This window comes from Solenopsis invicta, chromosome 4 (genome assembly GCF_016802725.1).
Source record: "Solenopsis invicta isolate M01_SB chromosome 4, UNIL_Sinv_3.0, whole genome shotgun sequence".
In the NCBI taxonomy this organism is placed as follows: domain Eukaryota; kingdom Metazoa; phylum Arthropoda; class Insecta; order Hymenoptera; family Formicidae; genus Solenopsis; species Solenopsis invicta.
In genome coordinates, this window is record NC_052667.1 from 24255332 (window position 1) to 24275821 (window position 20490).

The 20490-nt window shown below is 36.7% G+C and overlaps 1 protein-coding gene across 1 annotated transcript in view; it reads right to left on the reverse strand.

Annotated features, from left to right (window-relative positions):
* Positions 1 to 19931, reverse strand: part of LOC105194883 (division abnormally delayed protein) — a 65839-nt gene extending 45908 nt beyond the window's left edge. The window contains exons 1-4 of the mRNA XM_011160007.3: positions 19198 to 19931; positions 11880 to 12020; positions 2854 to 3433; positions 2158 to 2359 (exon numbers count right to left, since the gene is read on the reverse strand). Of these exons, the coding sequence (XP_011158309.1) occupies positions 2158 to 2359; positions 2854 to 3433; positions 11880 to 12020; positions 19198 to 19429 (1155 nt within the window). The 5' untranslated portion in view covers positions 19430 to 19931. The remainder of the gene's footprint in view (positions 1 to 2157; positions 2360 to 2853; positions 3434 to 11879; positions 12021 to 19197) is intronic.
* Between the last annotated feature and the right edge of the window lie 559 nt (positions 19932 to 20490).

Genomic DNA, 20490 nt, shown 5'->3' on the forward strand with positions numbered 1-20490 from the left:
AAAGTTTGAAGCGCGCTCGTTAAAGTTTCGTTTACGCCGGCTCGATCCGCGGTCTCGCACTCTTTACTTAAAACGCAGAAGGAGCCGCAGCAATGCCGGTTAGTTTAAGACGAGACGAGACGAGAGAGGGTAATCGGAGACGATCGGCGACCGCGAATCGATTTCGGTGGCAGGAAGAACCGCAGAGACGACGACGAGCGAGGGAATCTGGCTTCTAAACGAAACGAACGCGAGATCGATTCTGTCGTCGCGGCGTGGCGCGGCGTGGCGCGGCGCGGTGCGGCGTGGCCGCCCGTGTGAGAAACTTTTAATTGCGTTCCGCGCGCGCGCGCGCGCGCGCGGGCGAGCGAAGAGCGGCCCATTTCGTCGGGACTCCGGGGTCGAGAACCGGAACGAAGGGACGAGAAATCGTGGTGTAGGTAGGTGAGGTAGGTGGTATAGAGGAAGACGAGAGAGGGACGACGAAGCGAGAGAGGGCGGCGAAGCGGACGGCGCGCGAGCGAGTGCATAACTTATGCGTGTTCGCCGAACGAAGAATTGTCTCGACGAGGGCAATACGGGGAATAAGCTGGCGCGCGCTAGCTGCGTGGAAGACGAATGTGAAAAGCGTCGAGGAAAAGAGGGGAACGACTAAGGCGAACCGACAGCGGTACATAGCTCGATTACGTACGTATGTGTATGTGTGTTTGTGAGTTGCGTGTGCGTCAGATGTGTGGGGGAAATATCAATATATTAAACACTCGGATAAATTTCAATGAACAGCGAGTTTATCGTTAAATTCTGCGTGCGTACACAGATGTTCTAAAAATTCCATGAGTTAACATGTAAATGGACACTAATCGGACATATGCGACGATGCTGGGACAAGATTGTTGAATTTTTTTAAGGATTCACGATATGAAGTGATTTAATTATATTATTAATTGAAATGCGAAATATAAAACGTTCTTACGAACATGCAAAAGTACGACAAATTTTTAAGTTTCCAAAATTAATAAAAACTTGTGAAGCATCTAAATGAATCGACAATCTGGACAATCTAAGACGCTTATCTTTTTAATATTCTAAATGCCTGTTCTTAATATATAATATATTATAATAAATTTTTAAAAATACGTATCTGAAAAATTTTGTTAATGTTTATAAAATAAATACAAAAATATTTTGACAAATATACAAGCGCCAAACACTCGATTCGCGCGGAATCCGTTTTCGAGTGCTCGTAATTAGCAGACTAGATTGGGGAGAGTTGCCAAATGCGGATCATTTAAGTTATTTATTGTATTTCCCATTTAATACTCATTTGTATGCAAATAAATGTTGGAAATTGTAACACGATGTTTCAGTTATTTATTACTACAATGTTTAACCTTTCACCTATAACAAATTTATTTATTATTAATTTAAGCCGTCTAGTAACACGCTGCAAAAGATATGATTTAGATAACCTGAGTCGTATTTGTGGATCTCCTAAATCGTATCAATTTTATGAAATAAAATAATTAAAAATATAAGGAATAATTAACTAATACTTATTAATAATTTATCAAAAAAGGTTTTATATTTACAAATTTTTTATCATTAATAAATAACACTAATAGAAAGATAAGGACGTCAAAATATGACTTTTGGCTTGGTCGTATATTCATGTCATTTATAATAGAATTTGTAATAAATTTATAATAATATTTGTAATAAAATTTGTGTGATACGATAAAAAAATTTTGAATTAAAAAAAAAATATTGATTTAATTTTCATAATAATTGCAAACAAGTATGTACAATGTAATATATATATATACAGTGTAAAATATTCGACAACCTTTTAGAAAAATATGAAAATTCAAAATAAAATCACACAATTATATTATTATTGTAGCTCAGCTAATTTGATTAAAAATTGATATCAATTGTACCTGATATTTTTTTAATATTGTTAACACGTGCAAAACAAAATGTAATCTGTTAAAATTTTTATCTTTATTACTCTCGTTTCCCATTCTTTTTATATTTTTGCCGTTAAATGTTGCTCATATCAAGTAAAACTATACATTATTGACGAGGCACGATTTTAGACGACGCATTCGGCAACTCTCTCCTAATCAGCGGATCCCGATATTCGAATCTAATGACACGAAGACTTTTGATTCCACTCACCTTCTCCTCGAGCCGCGGACCGTCCTCCATCGCATGCATAATGGCATCCGAAATGCGGGAGTCCAACTCCCTGACGGCGATCCTGACATTCAGGCCGAGGGTATCGCTTTTGCCGCTCACCGCCGAGACGAGTCCCTCGACCGTCTCCACGTAACCGGACCACGCGAGATCCAGTTCGAACGCCGGTGCCGTCAGGCAGCCTCTGCAACGTTTATTTGCATTTTCTCTCCCGTGGTCTCTGGCAACTCGCGGATAAATTAGGCCCGCCGATCGCAAATCACCGCGTGATTATCACATCGATTATTACGCGAGAGTCTAATAATTATAAAATCGCTCGGCGTAGTAATTTTCCTTGTAACGATCGTCTCGACAACTACGAATCCCGCATTGGGAACAGCGATCTCCCGATTCGAGATAGAGTCGCGGATAATTACAATAATTATCAATTCAGCCGCTTAATCATTTGGCGGGAAAGGGCGGTATTACAAGCGTCATTACTCGGTCATGCACAGTTTACCGCGCGTAACGGTCGGCATTTCCCGTACGTATCTGTCGCTGTGCCTAACCGGAAAAGCAGATTTGTCACGCCCCGACCGAAAGAGATTTCAACACCCCCCCCCCTTCTCCACCAACAATGAGGCCCATTATTCGCGAATTCTTGGAATTTTTCCTTTATGAATCAGACGTCGCACTTACCTCACTACGTTCGTGCAGAATCCTCTGCAGGGCTTGACATCCTTCCCGATCCCCTTGCATTTCGGACAATAGGTCATCCTAAGCAGGGCGTCGTAGCAGGCCCCCTGCTGGGGACTGCTGCCGCTCTCGGTGCCAAATAACACGTTGTCGGTCCGGTCGAGGACAGTTTTACCGAGGGTTAACGCCTGCACCAGAATCCTGGTAGCCTCCAGGCTCTTGCCGATCTTTTTAAATATGTCCTGCGGCGTGTCGCCGAACGGCTGTATCTCGTCGATCCTCTCGTATAAGCAGGACTTGAATTTCTCGGTGAAGTCCTGCCGATCCTGGTGCGGATTAATGGCGTAATGATAGGCGATCGGGAAGAGCCGCGTGAAGAACTCGTTGATGCGCTCCTGCAGCGTCTCGCGCGTCAACGGCTGCTGCAGATTGTCCGGGGTGTTGATGGGCGACACGTAGTCCATCATCGCCTGATAGAGCGCCCGGATCGACGATCTGCTCTGAACCGCCATCGAGCGGTACACGTGGTCGAACATGACCAGGGTCTTGTTCTCCGACCTCTGCAGTAGCACGATCACCGTCTCTGCGCAGATGGTGGAAAGTTCTGTTTAACCTTTCGATTCCCATGCTAATTTCTCAGACGTAAGTACCCAAGTGGGACGAGCGACTAAACTCCAACAAATTTTCCGTCTACACTCGAGAAAGAAGCGTTTAATTTTAAGATATTTCGAAATGTTTTATTTCTCTCTTCGTTTTTAAGTATGACTTAAAAATTTTTAATTTTAAATTACGGTTAAAAACTAAAATTAAACTTTGAATTTGTTGATTTCAGTTTTTAATGGTTTTTAGTATTTTAAGGATGTATATCGGACATACAGTCCATGTGAAATAAATAAAATTTGGAAATGTGTTTAATATTAACACTTTAAATAAACTATATACATAAAAAAGTTGTGCGAGTAAAATTATATTTTTATTTAATAACATATTTTTATTTTTTTTACTCCATTTCTTATTAAAAATTAAATTATTGAGAAAAATCGCCATTTTTTTTTTTGTATAAGCACTTTAAATATTCCAGATGATTTATACAAAGTTTTATCTGTTTAATTATTTTATATATAAATAAATACATTTTGTTTACTTTATAGAACTAATCTTGGCATCGCAATGAAATTTTACATGAATAATTTTTAATATTTAAAGTACTTAAATAAAAAAATTTAGATTTTTTTTATTATTTTTTATTTTGTTATTCCATTATTAATTAGATTTTCATTAAAACACATGTCTATTTTTTAATAAAATAATTTTTTATCCAGATAGAAAATCGCCATCAAATTTTTTTCTTTCAATCTACTTTTAAATATAAAACGATTTAATTTTTTTCATAATTTTTTTCATGTTTTGAGAAATGTCCTATATATCCTCAAATTTAAATATCATACTAGAATGTTTTTAAAAACGGAGACGAAAATAAAAAGTCTTAAAAATTAAACACCTCTTTTTCGAGTATAATAGCACGTTTATAAAGATAAAAAAATTATATTAAAATTTAGTAAATAAACATATCAATAAGTAAATATAAATTATAACGTCATTTATTTCTATTTATTTCAATGCAGAATCTTTAAAGCTATAATTACAATAACGAAAAAATTACAGTTCTTACATCATTCGTTTATGTGACGAATGGCTCGCCCCGTTTGGGAATCAAAGCATTAACATTTAACAAGCGCGATTTAACGCTGGTAAAAAAAGTTGCAAAAAATCCTCGACTATTTTCCTGCAACTCAATATCGAAAAGTTCGCGTAATCCTCGAGTCGGGGACCGCAAAAATATTGGAAGCTCCCGACATTTTTTGAACACTCGAGATTTTCTCCGTTCGCAGAGACGAGAATTTCCGATACACATCTACTATTTCTACGTAAAATATGAGTCAGAAAAAAGGAATTCTCCGTAAATAGGGAACACATAGTTTAGGATCGTCAGGACGATAAAGTTACAAGTCAACGTCCTTGTAAGATTAAACGACAACAATACCGGAGGTAAGATCCTAAAATTCCTTTCGAGCGACTATTCCAGTTTTCTGCATAGAAAACATGGAAATATTGCTTAAATAAAAATATTTTCCTTTCTCAAGAGGTAACTTTAGTGAAGCAAAATTATAAAGCGTCTTTCTACATCCTTTGTAAGGTTAGACCACAATACCAGAAATCTTACAGTTACTTTCCGAGCAAATATTTTTCTGAGAAAACATTGAAATCACCGGACATCGTTCGGATGAAAATATTTTCTATTCTGAAGCAGGCGACTTTCGCGAGATAAAGTTACAACTCAGCGTATTTATCTGTAAGATTAGACCACGACAATTACCGGGGATTCTAAAATTCTCGAGTGAATGCTATCTTTCTGAAAACGGCGAAACGTGTATTGTTTAGAGTATTTCCTAAATATTATCCCAAAAGTATTTTTCTTTTCGGAAGCGGCGACTTTGTTAAAGAAAACTTTGTTTTCTTTGTGTTAAGAAAAGTTAAGAAACTTAAAACACCCGGGGAAAAGATTATACTAAAATATCAAAAGAAAAAGGTCGCGCAGGATAAAAAGGATAAAGATAGTCATCCTCGATACAGGCTTGTATAGAAAACGCGTCAGCGGTTTATCCTTCCCCGCCTCTTTTTTCTCCTCGCGCTAGTTCTTCTCTAATCTAACTCGATCGAATAATTCCTCATGCAAATCCGCCCACTTGAGATTTCGTGGAGTGGCGTTCGAGAGGAGCGTGCTCACGGCGGACTGAGGACTAAGGACGAATGCGGTCGCACACTTAATCGCGCGAACGCGTAAAACGAAGAAAACGAAACGGGTAAGTGCTCCTCGATACCCGCTTTGGTTTCAAGTGGCCTCGCTAAGGATCTATGCGGCCTAGGGACCTGGCATCTTGCGACTCTAATGATCTTATCAAGGAAAGTGGCGACCACAAAAAGCGTATTTCCATTTCGATAATACTGATCGATTGGGATTAGAGCTCTTGACAGTTTGATATGCGGATTTTCAGTGATATACAAGCATCGCGTATATTACTGAAAATATGTGTAGGGTTGGACAGGTTGATATACTTTCTTTTTACGAAATTAAATTAAAATTAATGGCTTATAAAATTAATTTAGTTATGTTAAAAGTTATTACCTGAACATAAAGCTAATTAATTAAAATTTACGGTAAGATTCAATTAACTGAATTTAAATTGAAAGTTAATTTTGAAAAGCATTATTCATATTTTTAATTAAAAATTCGCAAGTTTTTAAAATTAGATTACTCAAAACAATTATAATATGGATCGTCAAACAAATTTAATATTTTATTCGTTAATTAAGTTTATGTAAAATAACAAAGGAAATAGTGTTTTTCATATGGAAATGTATTTTTTCTTTTATAATTTTTTTTTCTTCTACATAGATAAATTTTTAACTTGGGAGAAAAAAGTTAATAAATTCAAGTTTGTTTCAAAAACTAGTTAAAATTAAAAATTAAATCAATTAAGGTTAACTGGGCTAAGTTAAAAGTTATGAACTTTTTGACTAGTTACTATCCAACCTTAAATATGATATGTGATATCACTCGTAAAAAGTGTTTAATTTTAAGATATTAAAAATATTCTGTTTTTGTATTTGTCCGTTTTTTAAAAAGATTTTATTTTTAAACGGTGTTTACATTTAAAACATTGTCCTTTATCTTTTCTTAATTCTTGAAACCAGAAAAAGCTAAAGAGTAATAACAAATTGTATAAAGAGTAAGTTAAACTGACAGTGAAATTAAATTCAATCTACGTTAGTGAAAATGGACATAAAATATTTAAATCTGTTAAAGATGTTTTAACTTTAACCATGTTAGCGTTTTAAATTTAAACGCCATTTGAAAAATAAAATTTTCAAGTATTTTTAAGTATTTAAAAGACGAGGACAAAAACGAAACATTTTAATATCTTAAAATTAGACACTTCTTTTATGATAAAATAATACGTTGTGTTTGCATAATAAATTGCAAATAAATCAATTACGTAGATACGCAATCATGTGTAATAAAAATGTATATTTATATGTTATTCAAAGTCATTTCTTTATATCTTAATTAAAAATGAACATTTATTAATTACAATTTACGTAATACAATGTATGAGATGAATAACACGAGATTATGAAATTTCCATCTGCGTGCGGCTTCGCGATCGCACAATCGAGCGAGAGCGATTCAAAATGTGGCCGTTTCTCTTCAAAATATAGATCTCTTCTCGAGAAACATCATGCATGATACTGAAATTGGACTCACTGTGGAGAATATACCGGTTCCGATATCTGATTTGCGACATTCCGCTCCAGAATTATGTTCCACGGACGAAAGTCGTACCGCGTTTCCCATCGGGATTGCAACGGAGCGGAGCGTAATTTATTTTTAAATGAATATGTTTCGCGGTTGCGAAGCGACTAAAATTAACGGCAAATAAAAATACGCGTTGCGATAACCCTCAGCAGTCGTTTCTCTCTCTCTCTCTGTCTCCCAGTAGGGTAACGGAGGTCTTTACACTTTCCTTCTGCAAAGCATTATTTGTCGAGATGTGGATCATGCCTCACGTTCATTCAGACATCAAAGGCGGTATCATGTGCGACTACTCGAATTTGTTTTCCTTCAATTACCGAGATAGAACTGTATAGACAGAAGTAAATCCGACGATGGCCATGTGTACATGTCCTTTCCGTAGGAAATTACATCGATCCTAATCAGACAAGCGTGTTAATTGAAACATTCCTTCGAATCCGAGATTCTATTTATTAGTGAAGATGATGTTACGAAGATCTTTCCTCCCGAGCTACGTACCGTTAATGGTATGTAACATTTAGAAGGTAAATTAAAGTTTGAAAATATTTTATTTTATAAAGAATGTATAGAAAGTCATCTGTGAAATAAATAATTTTTTTAACATTTAATACATTTAATATATTTAATATATTAGAGAATTTTTGATGTATTAAATAATAATTTAGATCTTTCCATTAAATTAATAATAACCAATTTTCAATAATTTTGTTTATGATCGCAATATTAGTGGTAATGTGCAACATTAAAAAGACAAATTAAAGTTTGAAAATATTTTATTCTATAGAGAATGTCTAGAAAATATAATCTGTAAAATAAATAATTTTAATATTAGAGAATTTTTGATGAATTAGATAATAATTTAGACTTTTACAGAGTTAAATTAATAATGACCAATTTTCAATAATTCCGTTTATCATCCCAATGTTAGTGCCACATTTATATGCCACATTTAGAAGACGAATTAAAGTTTGAAAATATTTTATTCTATAAAGAATGTATAGACAATGTTCTGTGAACTAAATAAATTTTAATACTTGATCTATTAAAGAGATAATTTTTGACGGATTGAATAAGTTTAGATCTTTACATAGTAATTTTAAATGTAATTTTCAATAATTCCGTTTATAATCGATGACAGATTCAGGTCTTCAACATGACGATTTATTAATAATTGATTCCAAATTCCAATTTTACTCGTTTTCCAAAGATTCTGAAATGTCATTATGTAGATGCAAATCTCATAAATTTAGACATTTTTAGTATCAGAAAAGAAAAATATACGCATATATATATATATAGACACATAATAAATTTATGAGTTTGCGTCTAGATAATGAAATTTCAGAATCTCTAAAAAATTATTAAAATTAGAATTGCAATTTATATATTGCAATTTAACGCAAAGATAAAAATATTATTAATAAGACAGTGACAAACTGCAAATACGTAGTACAAAAAACAAACAAATCGCTCTTTATTACTTCGTTCAAAAATAGCGTTAAAAGATTATTGAACGGGATACCGCGATACTCGATAAACCTGAACCTCGAAGACTCGGGGATCAGGAAGGCTTCGGTTTCCGCGAGACCGCGAAAAACATCGTCGCGTTCGTGTTCGCGAGGATACAAACACTTGGCGCAGAGAGAGAGAGAGAGAGAGAGAGAGAGAGAGAGAGAGGGGGGGAGAGAAAGCGCGTTTTTCGCGGTATCGAAAATAGCAGAGAGCGGAGGCTGCGCTTGAATTCTAGACGCCGCGTTACCGAGGCAACGACACGCGTCTCGCGCGAACACGCCGCCTCCGCCTCGCGTTTCCGCGCGCGCTCCGCCGCCTATCATCCTCTGTCTTACCTCGTTTGCCGTTTCTGCCCGCGCGCGGTACCGGTTGGTTAGCGTGTACACGCCGGTATAAATACCGGACTGACCACGTAATCGCGATGACTAAAGGAGCCGGCCGTACGGCCGAATCGCCCCGATGTCGAAACGCGGCGGCCGAAGAAAACAAAACAGAGAAAAAAAGGATTTCTCGGAAAGTCGAAAAAAGGATGATGAAATCATCATCCCGTTGTCCCGATTGAAATAAAGGCGACGATCCCGTCGTCTCGTCAATAGGAATAAAATGATACGCCGTAATTGAAAGTAATAAAGCGCGTAATGTAGAACGATGAAGATGAATCACGATTGACATCGCGCGTTAATTTCTCGTATGCAAATTCCGCTCGCGATCCGAGATGAGGAGTGACATGTTTGCGCGGCCGATCTTACGCGCCGAGGCCGATGCAGGAATTAAGGAGATAGATCGGCCGGGCGGACAGAGGGAGGAAAGGGAGGAAAGGGAGGCAGGGAGGATCGGAGAGGAGGGATAGCGGTTCGCTTTCTTGTCCCCGTATAAGGCGGCACGCCGGAGAGCGACTCCGATTCTTCACCTTCGAGGGAGTCCCGCAGAGAGTCTTCAGAGAGTCTTTAGAGAGAGAGAGAGAGAGAGAGAGAGAGAAAAAGGGAGCCGGAGTTCGAAATCTTCCACGATAATTATCGGGACTTCGGTGTGTCAGGAATCACGGACACGATGAAAGCGATAAAGGCGTCTTTTCAGGGAGAGAAGCGTCCCTTCCTCCCTTTTGTCGAACTTTTGTCGATACACCGACCGGGAATCTCCATAAATCAAAGCTGAAGGGCGGGCGAAACGCGCTGAAAACCCTGTTATTCTAATGACAAAACACCGGAAACGAAGAATAAACCGCCGATTACTCTGCTGAAGCTCGAGGGGGTCAACAGAGTGGGAGAGAGAATTTTATACATAATACGTCGGAAGATGCACTTGGCATTATTGACGGCAATGTCCTCTTTCCTCCAAATAATTGTAGTGACTTATTGTTAGGGGTTGTAAACTTTTCTTCAGAACGAATTCAAAACAAAAATTTTTTAAATAATCAGGGGTGTTTACTCAAATTTTTTAATAAAATTCAAAAATTTTCAGAATTTTATTTAAAATTTCCCAAATTAGAATTTTTTTTTAATGCAGCTTTGAAATAAAATTATTTCATTATTTAGATTTTTCATTGTTCCTTAATCATACAATCGCAAAAAGCCATTTATTTTGAATATTAAATTTGATAAAAAAATAATATGAACTAAATGCAATATTTGTTAAATAATCAGAAGTGTTTACTCAAATTAAAAAAAAAAATTCCCTAAGGACACACTTCCCGATTTTTCAAGATTTTATTTAAAATTCCAAATAAGATTAGAAAATGTTTTAACGTAGCTGTGAAATGAAATTATTCTAGTACCTATATTTTTCAATGTTCCTTAATCGTACAATCACAAAAAGCCATTTATTTTGAATATTAAATTTGATAAAGTGTTATAAAGAAATAATACAAATTAAATGCAATATAACGATCTGTCTGCAATACACAAATCTAACTCATCAAAAGTACAGAATTCGAAAGATGAATAAATTCGATTAAAATGTCAATTTAGAACAACGTATTGCCTTTTATTGTTATTTTTTTTTATAAAAATTCGCGAAGTACGCAAACGTACATAAATGCGTATGAACGTATACGATATATTTATTGTTGATTCGATATTTTGCATTATTAAAAAAAAACTGATCAAAGATACAATTTTGTCAGAAAGAGATAGAATTTAAATTTAAAAATAAAATTTAACAAATTTTCCTAAATAATAAAATCTCATCAAAATCCATGATTTTCAAAGATAAAAAATAAATTCCTTAAAAATTTCGGATATTCCCGGTTTATCCCAATAGTAAACACCCTGATAATGAAGAGAAAGAGCTGACGAGAGTCAAATGCGGATATCAGTGCGCAATGTAAATTAATTGAATGAAACTTATTTAAAATACATCATATTAAACGTTTGAGTTCAATTTTGAACCATAACGTTTCCTAAAGTGCTAAAATTTAATCAAAATTGAGCCGAAATATAACACACTATAAATAAATTTTAATTAATTAACAAGCCTTTTTCTCGATTATTATCCTTTTTTTATTTAAGAGTTTTATTTACTTGTATTACAAATTTGTTCTATATAGAACCAAAAAATGCATTTATCTACTGCAAGATTGGAAGCACTTTACTGCACTCAGAAGTCTTTACTTAAGTCTCTCGTGAAGTTGAAAATTTGTGTGTTATTAAGTTTGAATACATTCCCTCTCGCTGTTGACTATATATTACTTTACGATGCAATATCCAGCTCGAGAATTATCGAGTCATCTGATATTTGGTAAAAGCTCGAATTCCAAGCTATAATATTATATATTTTCCAAGTGCCATTACGAGTCTAAATGTGAAAATCATATTGAAAACGGATTCCACGAGTTTATTAACAAATTACAATTAACAAAATTATTTATCAAACCATATGTAACTGAGAGAAAAGTTCAATTATTTTAGATAAACAATTTGCTAATTGAACTTTTCAACTCACGACGTGAGCTAACAAATATCGGTAAAAACAGCTCGTCAAAGTGTTTTGGTCGAAACGTATAAGGCACTTCCACAAGTAACCGAGTGCAATTAAGCGCGCGTTATCGCAGATTTATATTAAGCGTACGTTTATATCCATCTAAAATATTCAGTGAGGCGGCGAACGCGTTAGAATGCAGTTGTAGAAGGTGGAGTTATCCTACCTCTGAGAGCGTCGGCAGTGGTGGCGAGGAGGCCTTGTAGACTTCTGCTGTGATGATGGATCAGATTGTGGAAGTCAGCCCGGGCTTGTTGCTTCAGACGCTCCTCCATCTCTTCGCCGCAACACTTGCCGCCGCACGTCGCTGGAAAAGAGAAATATTTCACTTTATTATCGCGCGCAACGTCACCCATTAAAGCCAAAGCGAACCGACCGGCACAGGAGCGCTCCCCTTTTTCGTTCGGCCGAAGTTAAATAATCGAATTGGGGCACGAGGGAGAGAGAGAGAGAGAGATTGAGGCCTCCCCCTGAGAGTTGCGCGCGCGTTAAATTGCATAAACTGCGTAAGCCCGGTGATATAAGAGTTCGGTAATCTGACCTATTTGCGAAAATCACTCCCCGGCCCATTGGAAGAGGTCCGGACGTGTAAATGAAATCCGAATCGCGGAATCTCTGTAATCCGACCGAACGGCGGGAATTCTATTATATATCGAGTTGTTTTATCACACACGCAGAATTTCATTTTATCGAATTAACCCGGGTTTTCCACCTTTCCACGAGCAATTTCGCGTTTCGTACATTTCATACGGGACATCCGATGTATCGGGTATTAAACTGCGCGTATTATTTCCGCGTTGCCCGAAAGGAACATCAAATGACACCCCAAATCGTCAATCGACACTTTATTTCCGAAATTTCGATGCGATCGATGGGAATAATTGTGCGCTACAGAGGACATAATCTAAAATGCATGGATCTAAAAAAAAAAAAAAAAAAAAAAAAAAATATAGTGTCGCCGATTGAATACGAAGAGAAAGGGAGGAGATGCCAACTTATGGATCTTTTATTTTAATCACGATTAATTTAATCCCCCGGCGCCGATAAATTGTCAACAATTGCTGGAGGGGGATTATTCCGAATGTTCGCGAGAACGCCGGAGATCTGCCGACAAAGGCTTTTCAGCCGGTGGAAAACTTTGAAAACAATATTCGCAAAGAAATCCAGCTGGTGGCCATTCTAATTCTCACGGCGCTCCTCGCTGCATTTGCATATTGATAATCGGGAGCTCGCGCATGCAGCGCGTTACACATTAATAATCGCGCACGACTATAATAACGCTTCCGCGCGATATAATAATTTTGACCGGGATCAGAAAAGGTACCGCGGCGTCGCGCGTACGATCGAAATCCCGCGGTGACGTGCATACCTCTCTTTGCCTGCGAACCGGTTTCGCGACCGAACCGCTGCTGCATCGCATTCGAAACTGTACGCGGCGCGAAATAAAAGTACGAATGAATACAGAAATCGGCAATTAAACGCAGGAGGCGAGGGTAAAAAAAAAAAAAAATTAAAAAAAGAAAAAACAGCAGCCGAACGTAAATAAGCAGAATATGCAGAAATAAATGTGAAAATTGTGGCGAGCGGGATGCTGCTGCTGGCTAGCGATGCCGATTGTTAAAATAAATATTGGAATATTTAGAATGCACTTTGCCGAAATAAAAGCTTGTCGGACAGAGCGATTTAAGGATGTATCGGACATACGGTCTCTGCAAAGTAAATAAAATTTGGAAATACGTTAATATTAACACTTTCAAATAAACTGTATACATATGAATTGCGCGAATAAGATTATATTTTTATTTAGTGACGTATTTTTATTGTTTATTTACTCTGTTGTTAAATATTAAATTATTTTTTACAGCATTAAGAAAAATTTCTATTTCTTTTTGTGTAAGTACTTTAAGCCCTCAGCTGACACACTGGGTGTCGTACATTCAGGATGTTTGCAAAAATGCTTGGCATTCATAAATCGTTCGCTCCTTCTCTTCTGAATATTTCGAATATATTCAACTTCTCGATTTTCGCACCATTTAATCTTCTTCTTGACCTTTTGGCGTAAACGAAAAATTGTACAAATTCTATGCAACGCGTATTGAAATATACGCAATTGAAAATGGTTCGGGTGACGTATGTACACCCATGTGTGTCAAAATATCGAATTTAATATAATGTGTCAGCTGAAGGTTCACTATTCAAGATGATTTATACAAAGTTTAGTTATCTTGTAAATAAATAAATGCATTTTGTTTAATTTTACAGAATTGAACTTTGCATCGCAAAGATTGAAACTTTACATAAATCACCTTGAATCTTTAAAGTACTTAAATTTAAAAAATTCAGATTTCTTTCATCATTTCTTATTTCATTATTTCGATATTAATTATATTTTTATTAGAGCACGTCTACTTCTTACTAAAATAACTTCTTCATCCAGATAGAAAATTACCGTCAAATTTTTTCTACTACTTTCAAATGCAATATAAAACAACCTCCAATTTGTTCATAATTGTCTTAATGTTTTGAGAAATGTCTTATACATCTTTAAGCCGAGGGAAACAAGGCCACTGCGAGCCAATTCACAAATGAACGTGTAAAGACGAGAGAGAGAGAGAGAGAGAGAGAGAGAGAGAGAGAGAGAGAGAGAGATAACGTCTGTGCAAACGGTAATCTACGCGTAATTGTACACGTACGTGTATAATTACTTATAGGAAAACGTGAATTTTCCCTCTGGGAAGTAGAATGTTACCGTCACTTATCGGATTTGAGGTATTATATATTTCTTTTTATTTTTAGGCCGTTAAAAATAAGTCGCCGCGTGTCGCAAACGCGTAACTTGCGAGATTGATGGAAAAAGAAGCGGACGCGTGTGTTACGCAATGCGCGACGCGTTGAAATCGTGTTAGCCAATAGGATTAATTCCGAAGTTCTGGGAAACGTCATAAATCACGCGATCAACAAGGAAGTAGATAGGGAACGGGGGAAAAAAAAAAGAACAGAGCGCCGATCGCGAGACGTACGATACGCGAAGAAGGATCTTACAGATCGATTTTTGACAGTGGAAGATTGCACGCGTCGAACTTCCCACTTGCCGAATTCTCTCCTCTTCTTCGGATTCGGTCGTGCAGAATCGACGTGACGATATTCGGAAAATACTCGCGTCCAAATTTATGCGAAGTATCCGAATTCAATTACGCAAATATTGGCAATCTCGATTCGGCGGGCGATGCTTTTATAATAAATTTTCTATATCAAATCCTGCACCTTGAGCCGCGAGAAATCAGATCGACGTACGAAACTTGTACCCGCGATATCCCCGGCCGCAAGTAACAAGTTCGTTCCGATCGAATTCCGAGAAATAAATTGGGTATGTATATATATATATATATTTTTTTTTTAATACGCTATACGATTTTATTCGGAGAACGTTTTAACAGTCGCAATACTTTCTGAATTAATTGCTGTAACATTTTTCAGATTAGTCTCACGTAACTAACGAAGCGGTATCCATTTGTTCGAGCATGGCATCCGTCAACCTTTCAATCGTCATCCGCCGCGAAAATCTGCGAGCTCGCGCATTTGTAAGGGAAAGAATAGAATAATTTGCATGCGTAACGCGTGGAAATTTATGCGCGCAGAAATCGTACCTTTCAACGTGAAACATCGATTATGACTGCATATTGAATGTGATGACGATATATTAATATTAATGATATCAAATATCGAATATTAATTGCATGTAACATCAACAATTTTGATAATCCTTTATGACGGGGCCACGAATATATTTTATTACTATTAATAGGATAGTGCGTTAATGTCGGCAACTAATAGTACTGCCGATATTAATACAAGCGCAGCTAGTAATTATCATCCAGTTAGTGGAAACTACTGTGCTGATACTCGGAGGAGTTGTCGCGAGCAATTGGAAATGCTCTAACTTGAACTTGAAGGCAGCATCGTGACGTTTCCAAGATAAATTTAACATCGAGCACCAGCGCGTCGAGAGAAAAAAAGAATTACTTTGACGAGCGACCGAGTCACTTTCGTTTCGGCAAACGTCAATTAATCAAATTGAGCCAAATTCAGCTGAATCATCCTATAATTATCGTACTATTTATTATATGTATATAAATATATATACATATTCATATATAAAGTATATGAAAAGTATGCAATAAAAAAAAGAGGTTTTATGTTCAAATAAATATATTTATCTTAACATTTCTTTGATTTAAATAAATATTAGCTAGTGATGAAATAATTTATTTCTAAACTTAGGAAATATTTTTTTTTAATCAAGGAAATAATGTTAAAATAAATATATATTTACTTAAACATAAAAATTTTTTTCACGATATTTAATAATGATATTTTTTTCTACACTAATACATTGATAGAAAAGATTAATTTAAATTATTATGTTATTATAAGTGTCATTAAAATAATTTACGCAAATAAATATTATTTGTCTGATAAAATAGTTGTTTGAATGTCAGTCTAATAGCAAATTTATTTGAATCAAGTAATCCTTTCTCTCAGCGTAATTACGGAATGTTCCACACTGATCTTACATAATTAGCTCTCACATAATTTATTACGATAATTTATATAATTAATATTCTCGATAAATTATCCTCTCGCTATATATCTCCATTTAATTATCCTTAAATAAATAATTTTAAATTTAATTATCCTCATCTTCAATTTATTAGGACAAATCATTATATAAATATCCTAATAATTTTAATTAAGAATATTCTCGCTCTTTACCACACTGAAAAAGAGAAGTCGAAATATTCAAAAGCAAATATTACTCTTGTGACGTTTTCTTCAATATTCATCAATTAACATTAAACAAATTTGAATGTGATGAGAAAATTTACATTTCTGTGAAATATATCTTATTTTTATAATATATATTTCATTTTTCTTATTAATAGATTTAGACTCGATTGCACCAACGTTTGACTTTAAATGAGACTTGAACTGTATCTGTCTTTTTAAATTAAATAAAGCCAGACACACATTTAAAACCAAGTCACGTTTAAAATCAAAATAACGTTGATGCAATCTGCCCTTATTTGCTAGAAATAAATTTTTATTTCGTCGTTTTTAAATAAAAACTTATTTAAATAAAATTTTATGGAACAACTCCCAGTATACACGCCGCATCGATCGAAAACTTAATTTATCAAGTATTATTTATGTTTAAGGAAAATAAATTACATCAATAAAACCTTGATACTGTTTACCTGTTATAAAAAAATTGGGAATATTTATCTTCTTATATTTTTGGAAAAAAAAATTTAATAAAACCTCTGCATTTTGCCCACATGTTAAAAGTAATGAATTTTATACACTAGAAAAAAGTGTTTTTAACTTGATTAAATTTTTTAACTTGGTTGAATTTCTTCAGTTTAAGTATTTAAGTATTTTAAATTAAAAAAAATATATATATATGTAGTTGAGTTAAATATCATACATAAATATTTGAACTGAAAAAATTTAATCCAGTTGAAAAATTTAGTCAACTTTTTTTTCTCAGTATAGCTATTCATAACAATCAAATTGGACAATCAAATTGGATAAAGAATACAAGAGCCAAGCATTTGCATTTTCGTGTACTCCATCCTTTACTATCTCACTACACTTATGTATCATAAAATAATCCGTAAACCTTCCAACAGATCATCATTTCACGCATAAATTGTAATAACACATCGCTGCGCCACTCATAACATTGACAAATTGATTCAACTCACGATTGAATTACCCTCTGAGAAATATTTCTAATAACAAAGCTAAAAAAATATTCTTCGCGTACTTAATCTTATTGCAATCTCGTAAAAATAAAAAATAAAGCAATATTAAGATAAGGTCTATAATTTTTTATCTCCTCAATCGAATCAAATAAGACTGACTTATTACTTTGAGACAAGAGTAACAACGCATATAAATTTCAGCTTATGTATTCTTACATTCAGAAGAAAAATTTGCTCGATGTTATACCTAACGCACAATGATTAATCGCTACGCAGTTCGGGATATCAGGAAGATCGAGCGCTCTCTCGTAAGAAAGATTCGCACGCGATGCATTATAATCAACGCATGCACGGAGACTCACAATCAGTAGCCTTTGCTTACGCATAGAACGCAAGTTCTTACGGATCTAATGGATCATTTGGCTATGAGACAAGATATTTTTGATACTTGCGAAGCGAGCGGCTCTCTTGCGGGCCTTCGTGATATATTTTCAAAATAAACATTCTTCAAAAGTTTTTTCAGATCTATTATTAAATCAAGAATATTATAAGATTCACCACGAATTTTCATTATCTCATCTAAATCGAGAAAATTAATGAGATAGTGTTAAGATCATTTTATTCTGGATTTAAGAATTTTTCCATTTAAAAATTTAATATTCCTTCCCCAATGATAATTACGATTGTCTCTACATCAATCTTATTTTATGATACATAGAAGAGTAATAGCATTGAATCCGGAAATCTTGGACATAAGAGTAAAAAAAACTACATTAGAAAGCACTTTGTATTTACATTAAAACCGGTCCTCGTTAAAATTGTTCCGTCAAATCTTTAACATATCCAAATGTAAATTTAACATAATGCGATTATGCTATTTGAACATTTTGCGTTAGATTGATATTTAACATTTCTTAGCGTTAAGGTAACACAATTTATGAGCGAATAAACAAATCATATGAAAATAAATAATTTTAAAACATAAAGTCTAAGATAAATAAATAAAATGAACGTGACAACGTGTTTCAAATGTTAATTTTACTGAAAAAAATAATTTCGACACTTCGTTTCCGAACTTTGTCGAAGCGTTACAGTTCTCGTGTTAATTTTTTACACAATGTTACTTTCTAACACATTCGCATCCCGCGTTAAATTAACCCAAAAATTTGAGCGGACCGTTTGGGACATTTGATGCGTATTAATATTAACACAAATTTTCCAACTGTGTAAAATTACTAAATTACGTATTACTAACATAATATAAAAGCATGTAACAGAGTGGTTACAAACACATTATCTCGACTCCTGTTTTTCTCCTACTTTTGCGGCGTAAATGCCGGAGTTAGCTTATTCCACAAATAAATTTTTAAGCATCTTTTTCTCAGTGCACGTCCAATTTGCTCAAAACTTGCTCGTCTCGTCTCCGGACGAGCCTCTCAACCATCCCCTCTCTCGTTTCCCCCCTTTTTTTTCCTCGCCCTCTCGGCGCGACGCTCGGCGCTCTCGGTCCATCTGACAGAAACGTCAAGATCACCTGATTTTGACATTGCCGTCCGACGCCGACTGTCCCGCGTGCGCGCCAAGACGATTGCCCGGCCGGGGGAGTTTAATTAATGGAAAATTAATGCGCGCCGACGCGCGGGGAGTATTTTTTTCTCCGTTTTCTTCCCTCTTTTCTTTCGTCAGTGCGAATTGCAAGGGGAGTAGGAATACACTTACTCTTCAGCGAGTCCGCGGCGGTAGCCGGCGCGAGCGTGATGTTCTTGGTGTCGAAGAACGGCCTGACCAGCTCGCAGTCGACGACGGTGGGCTCGGTGCCGTTGGACGTCGCCCTCAGCCGGTGCGATCTCGCGTGCACGATCGAGCACACGCACTGGCACCAGACGAGAATCGCGAGCAGGACCACGGGCGCGGGGAGCCCGCGAAAGGCCGCTCGCGGTGTTATTTTCATTTCGGCAAAATGGACGCGACGAACGAGGGTAAGAGAGAGAGAGAGAGAGAGAGAGAGAGAGAGAGAGAGAAGGGAATACCCGCAGGGGGAGGGGGACCTGCGAGGGAAATCCGCGCGCGTGAGATTCTCGTGAAAATCGTCTCTCCCCCTTTCAACTCGATCGCGATAGCGACAGCCTGCACTCTCGCGCTCTTTCTCCACCGCTTCTTCTTCCTTTACAAATTCGTTTCTGGCGGAGTCATCCACCGTATCGGAACGCGGTGATCGTCTGTCGTGTGGCGGACGCGTCGTCAGACAGCACGACGGCGGCAACGACGGAAGCGAGCGGCGGCGGTGCTGCGGGCACTCGGGGCATGCGGCGCGAACATTTGGTGAGTTCCGCGAGCCCCGAAGAGGAGAAAAACGAGAAAGACCAAGGGAGAGAGAGAGAGAGAGAGAGGAGAGACGAAAAGAAAGGAGAGAAGAATAAGGGAGAGAGAAAGAGAGACAGGTCAGAGACGGCGATCAGCAATGCGTCCAGGCGATCACGTATATCCAGCGGTGCTCCCGGCACATGCACGCTGGGCCACTCGGCTCGTATCACCGTTCGAAACGCACATAGGTACTCTTATGTGTCGCGCGCGCGCGTATGTGTGTGTACGTGAACGCACGCGTTGTGTGTGTATATATAAATATATATATATATATACGTGTGCATATGTGTACACGTGCGACGCGACACGCACCGTGTCCACGTACGGCTGCACCGCGAACGCGACGCGAGACGGGAGCGAAGCGAACGCGCGTCGAAACAACTCCCACGAACGATCAGATGCGACTGAAGCGCCTGACTGATATGCCCTATGATATTCGAATCGAACGAACTCACCAGATAGCGCCCGGAGTCATCTAGCCCTCTACAGTCGATTCCGTAGAACTACGTAGTGCGTTTCTTGCAAGTGGCCGTCGTTGGAAGATTCCTTTTCTCCCTCAAATGATAATTGTATTGTTGTTCATCTTGTCGATCGATAATGCATTTATCTGCAAACCATATTGTTGTTTGATAACGCCACTCGTTAATA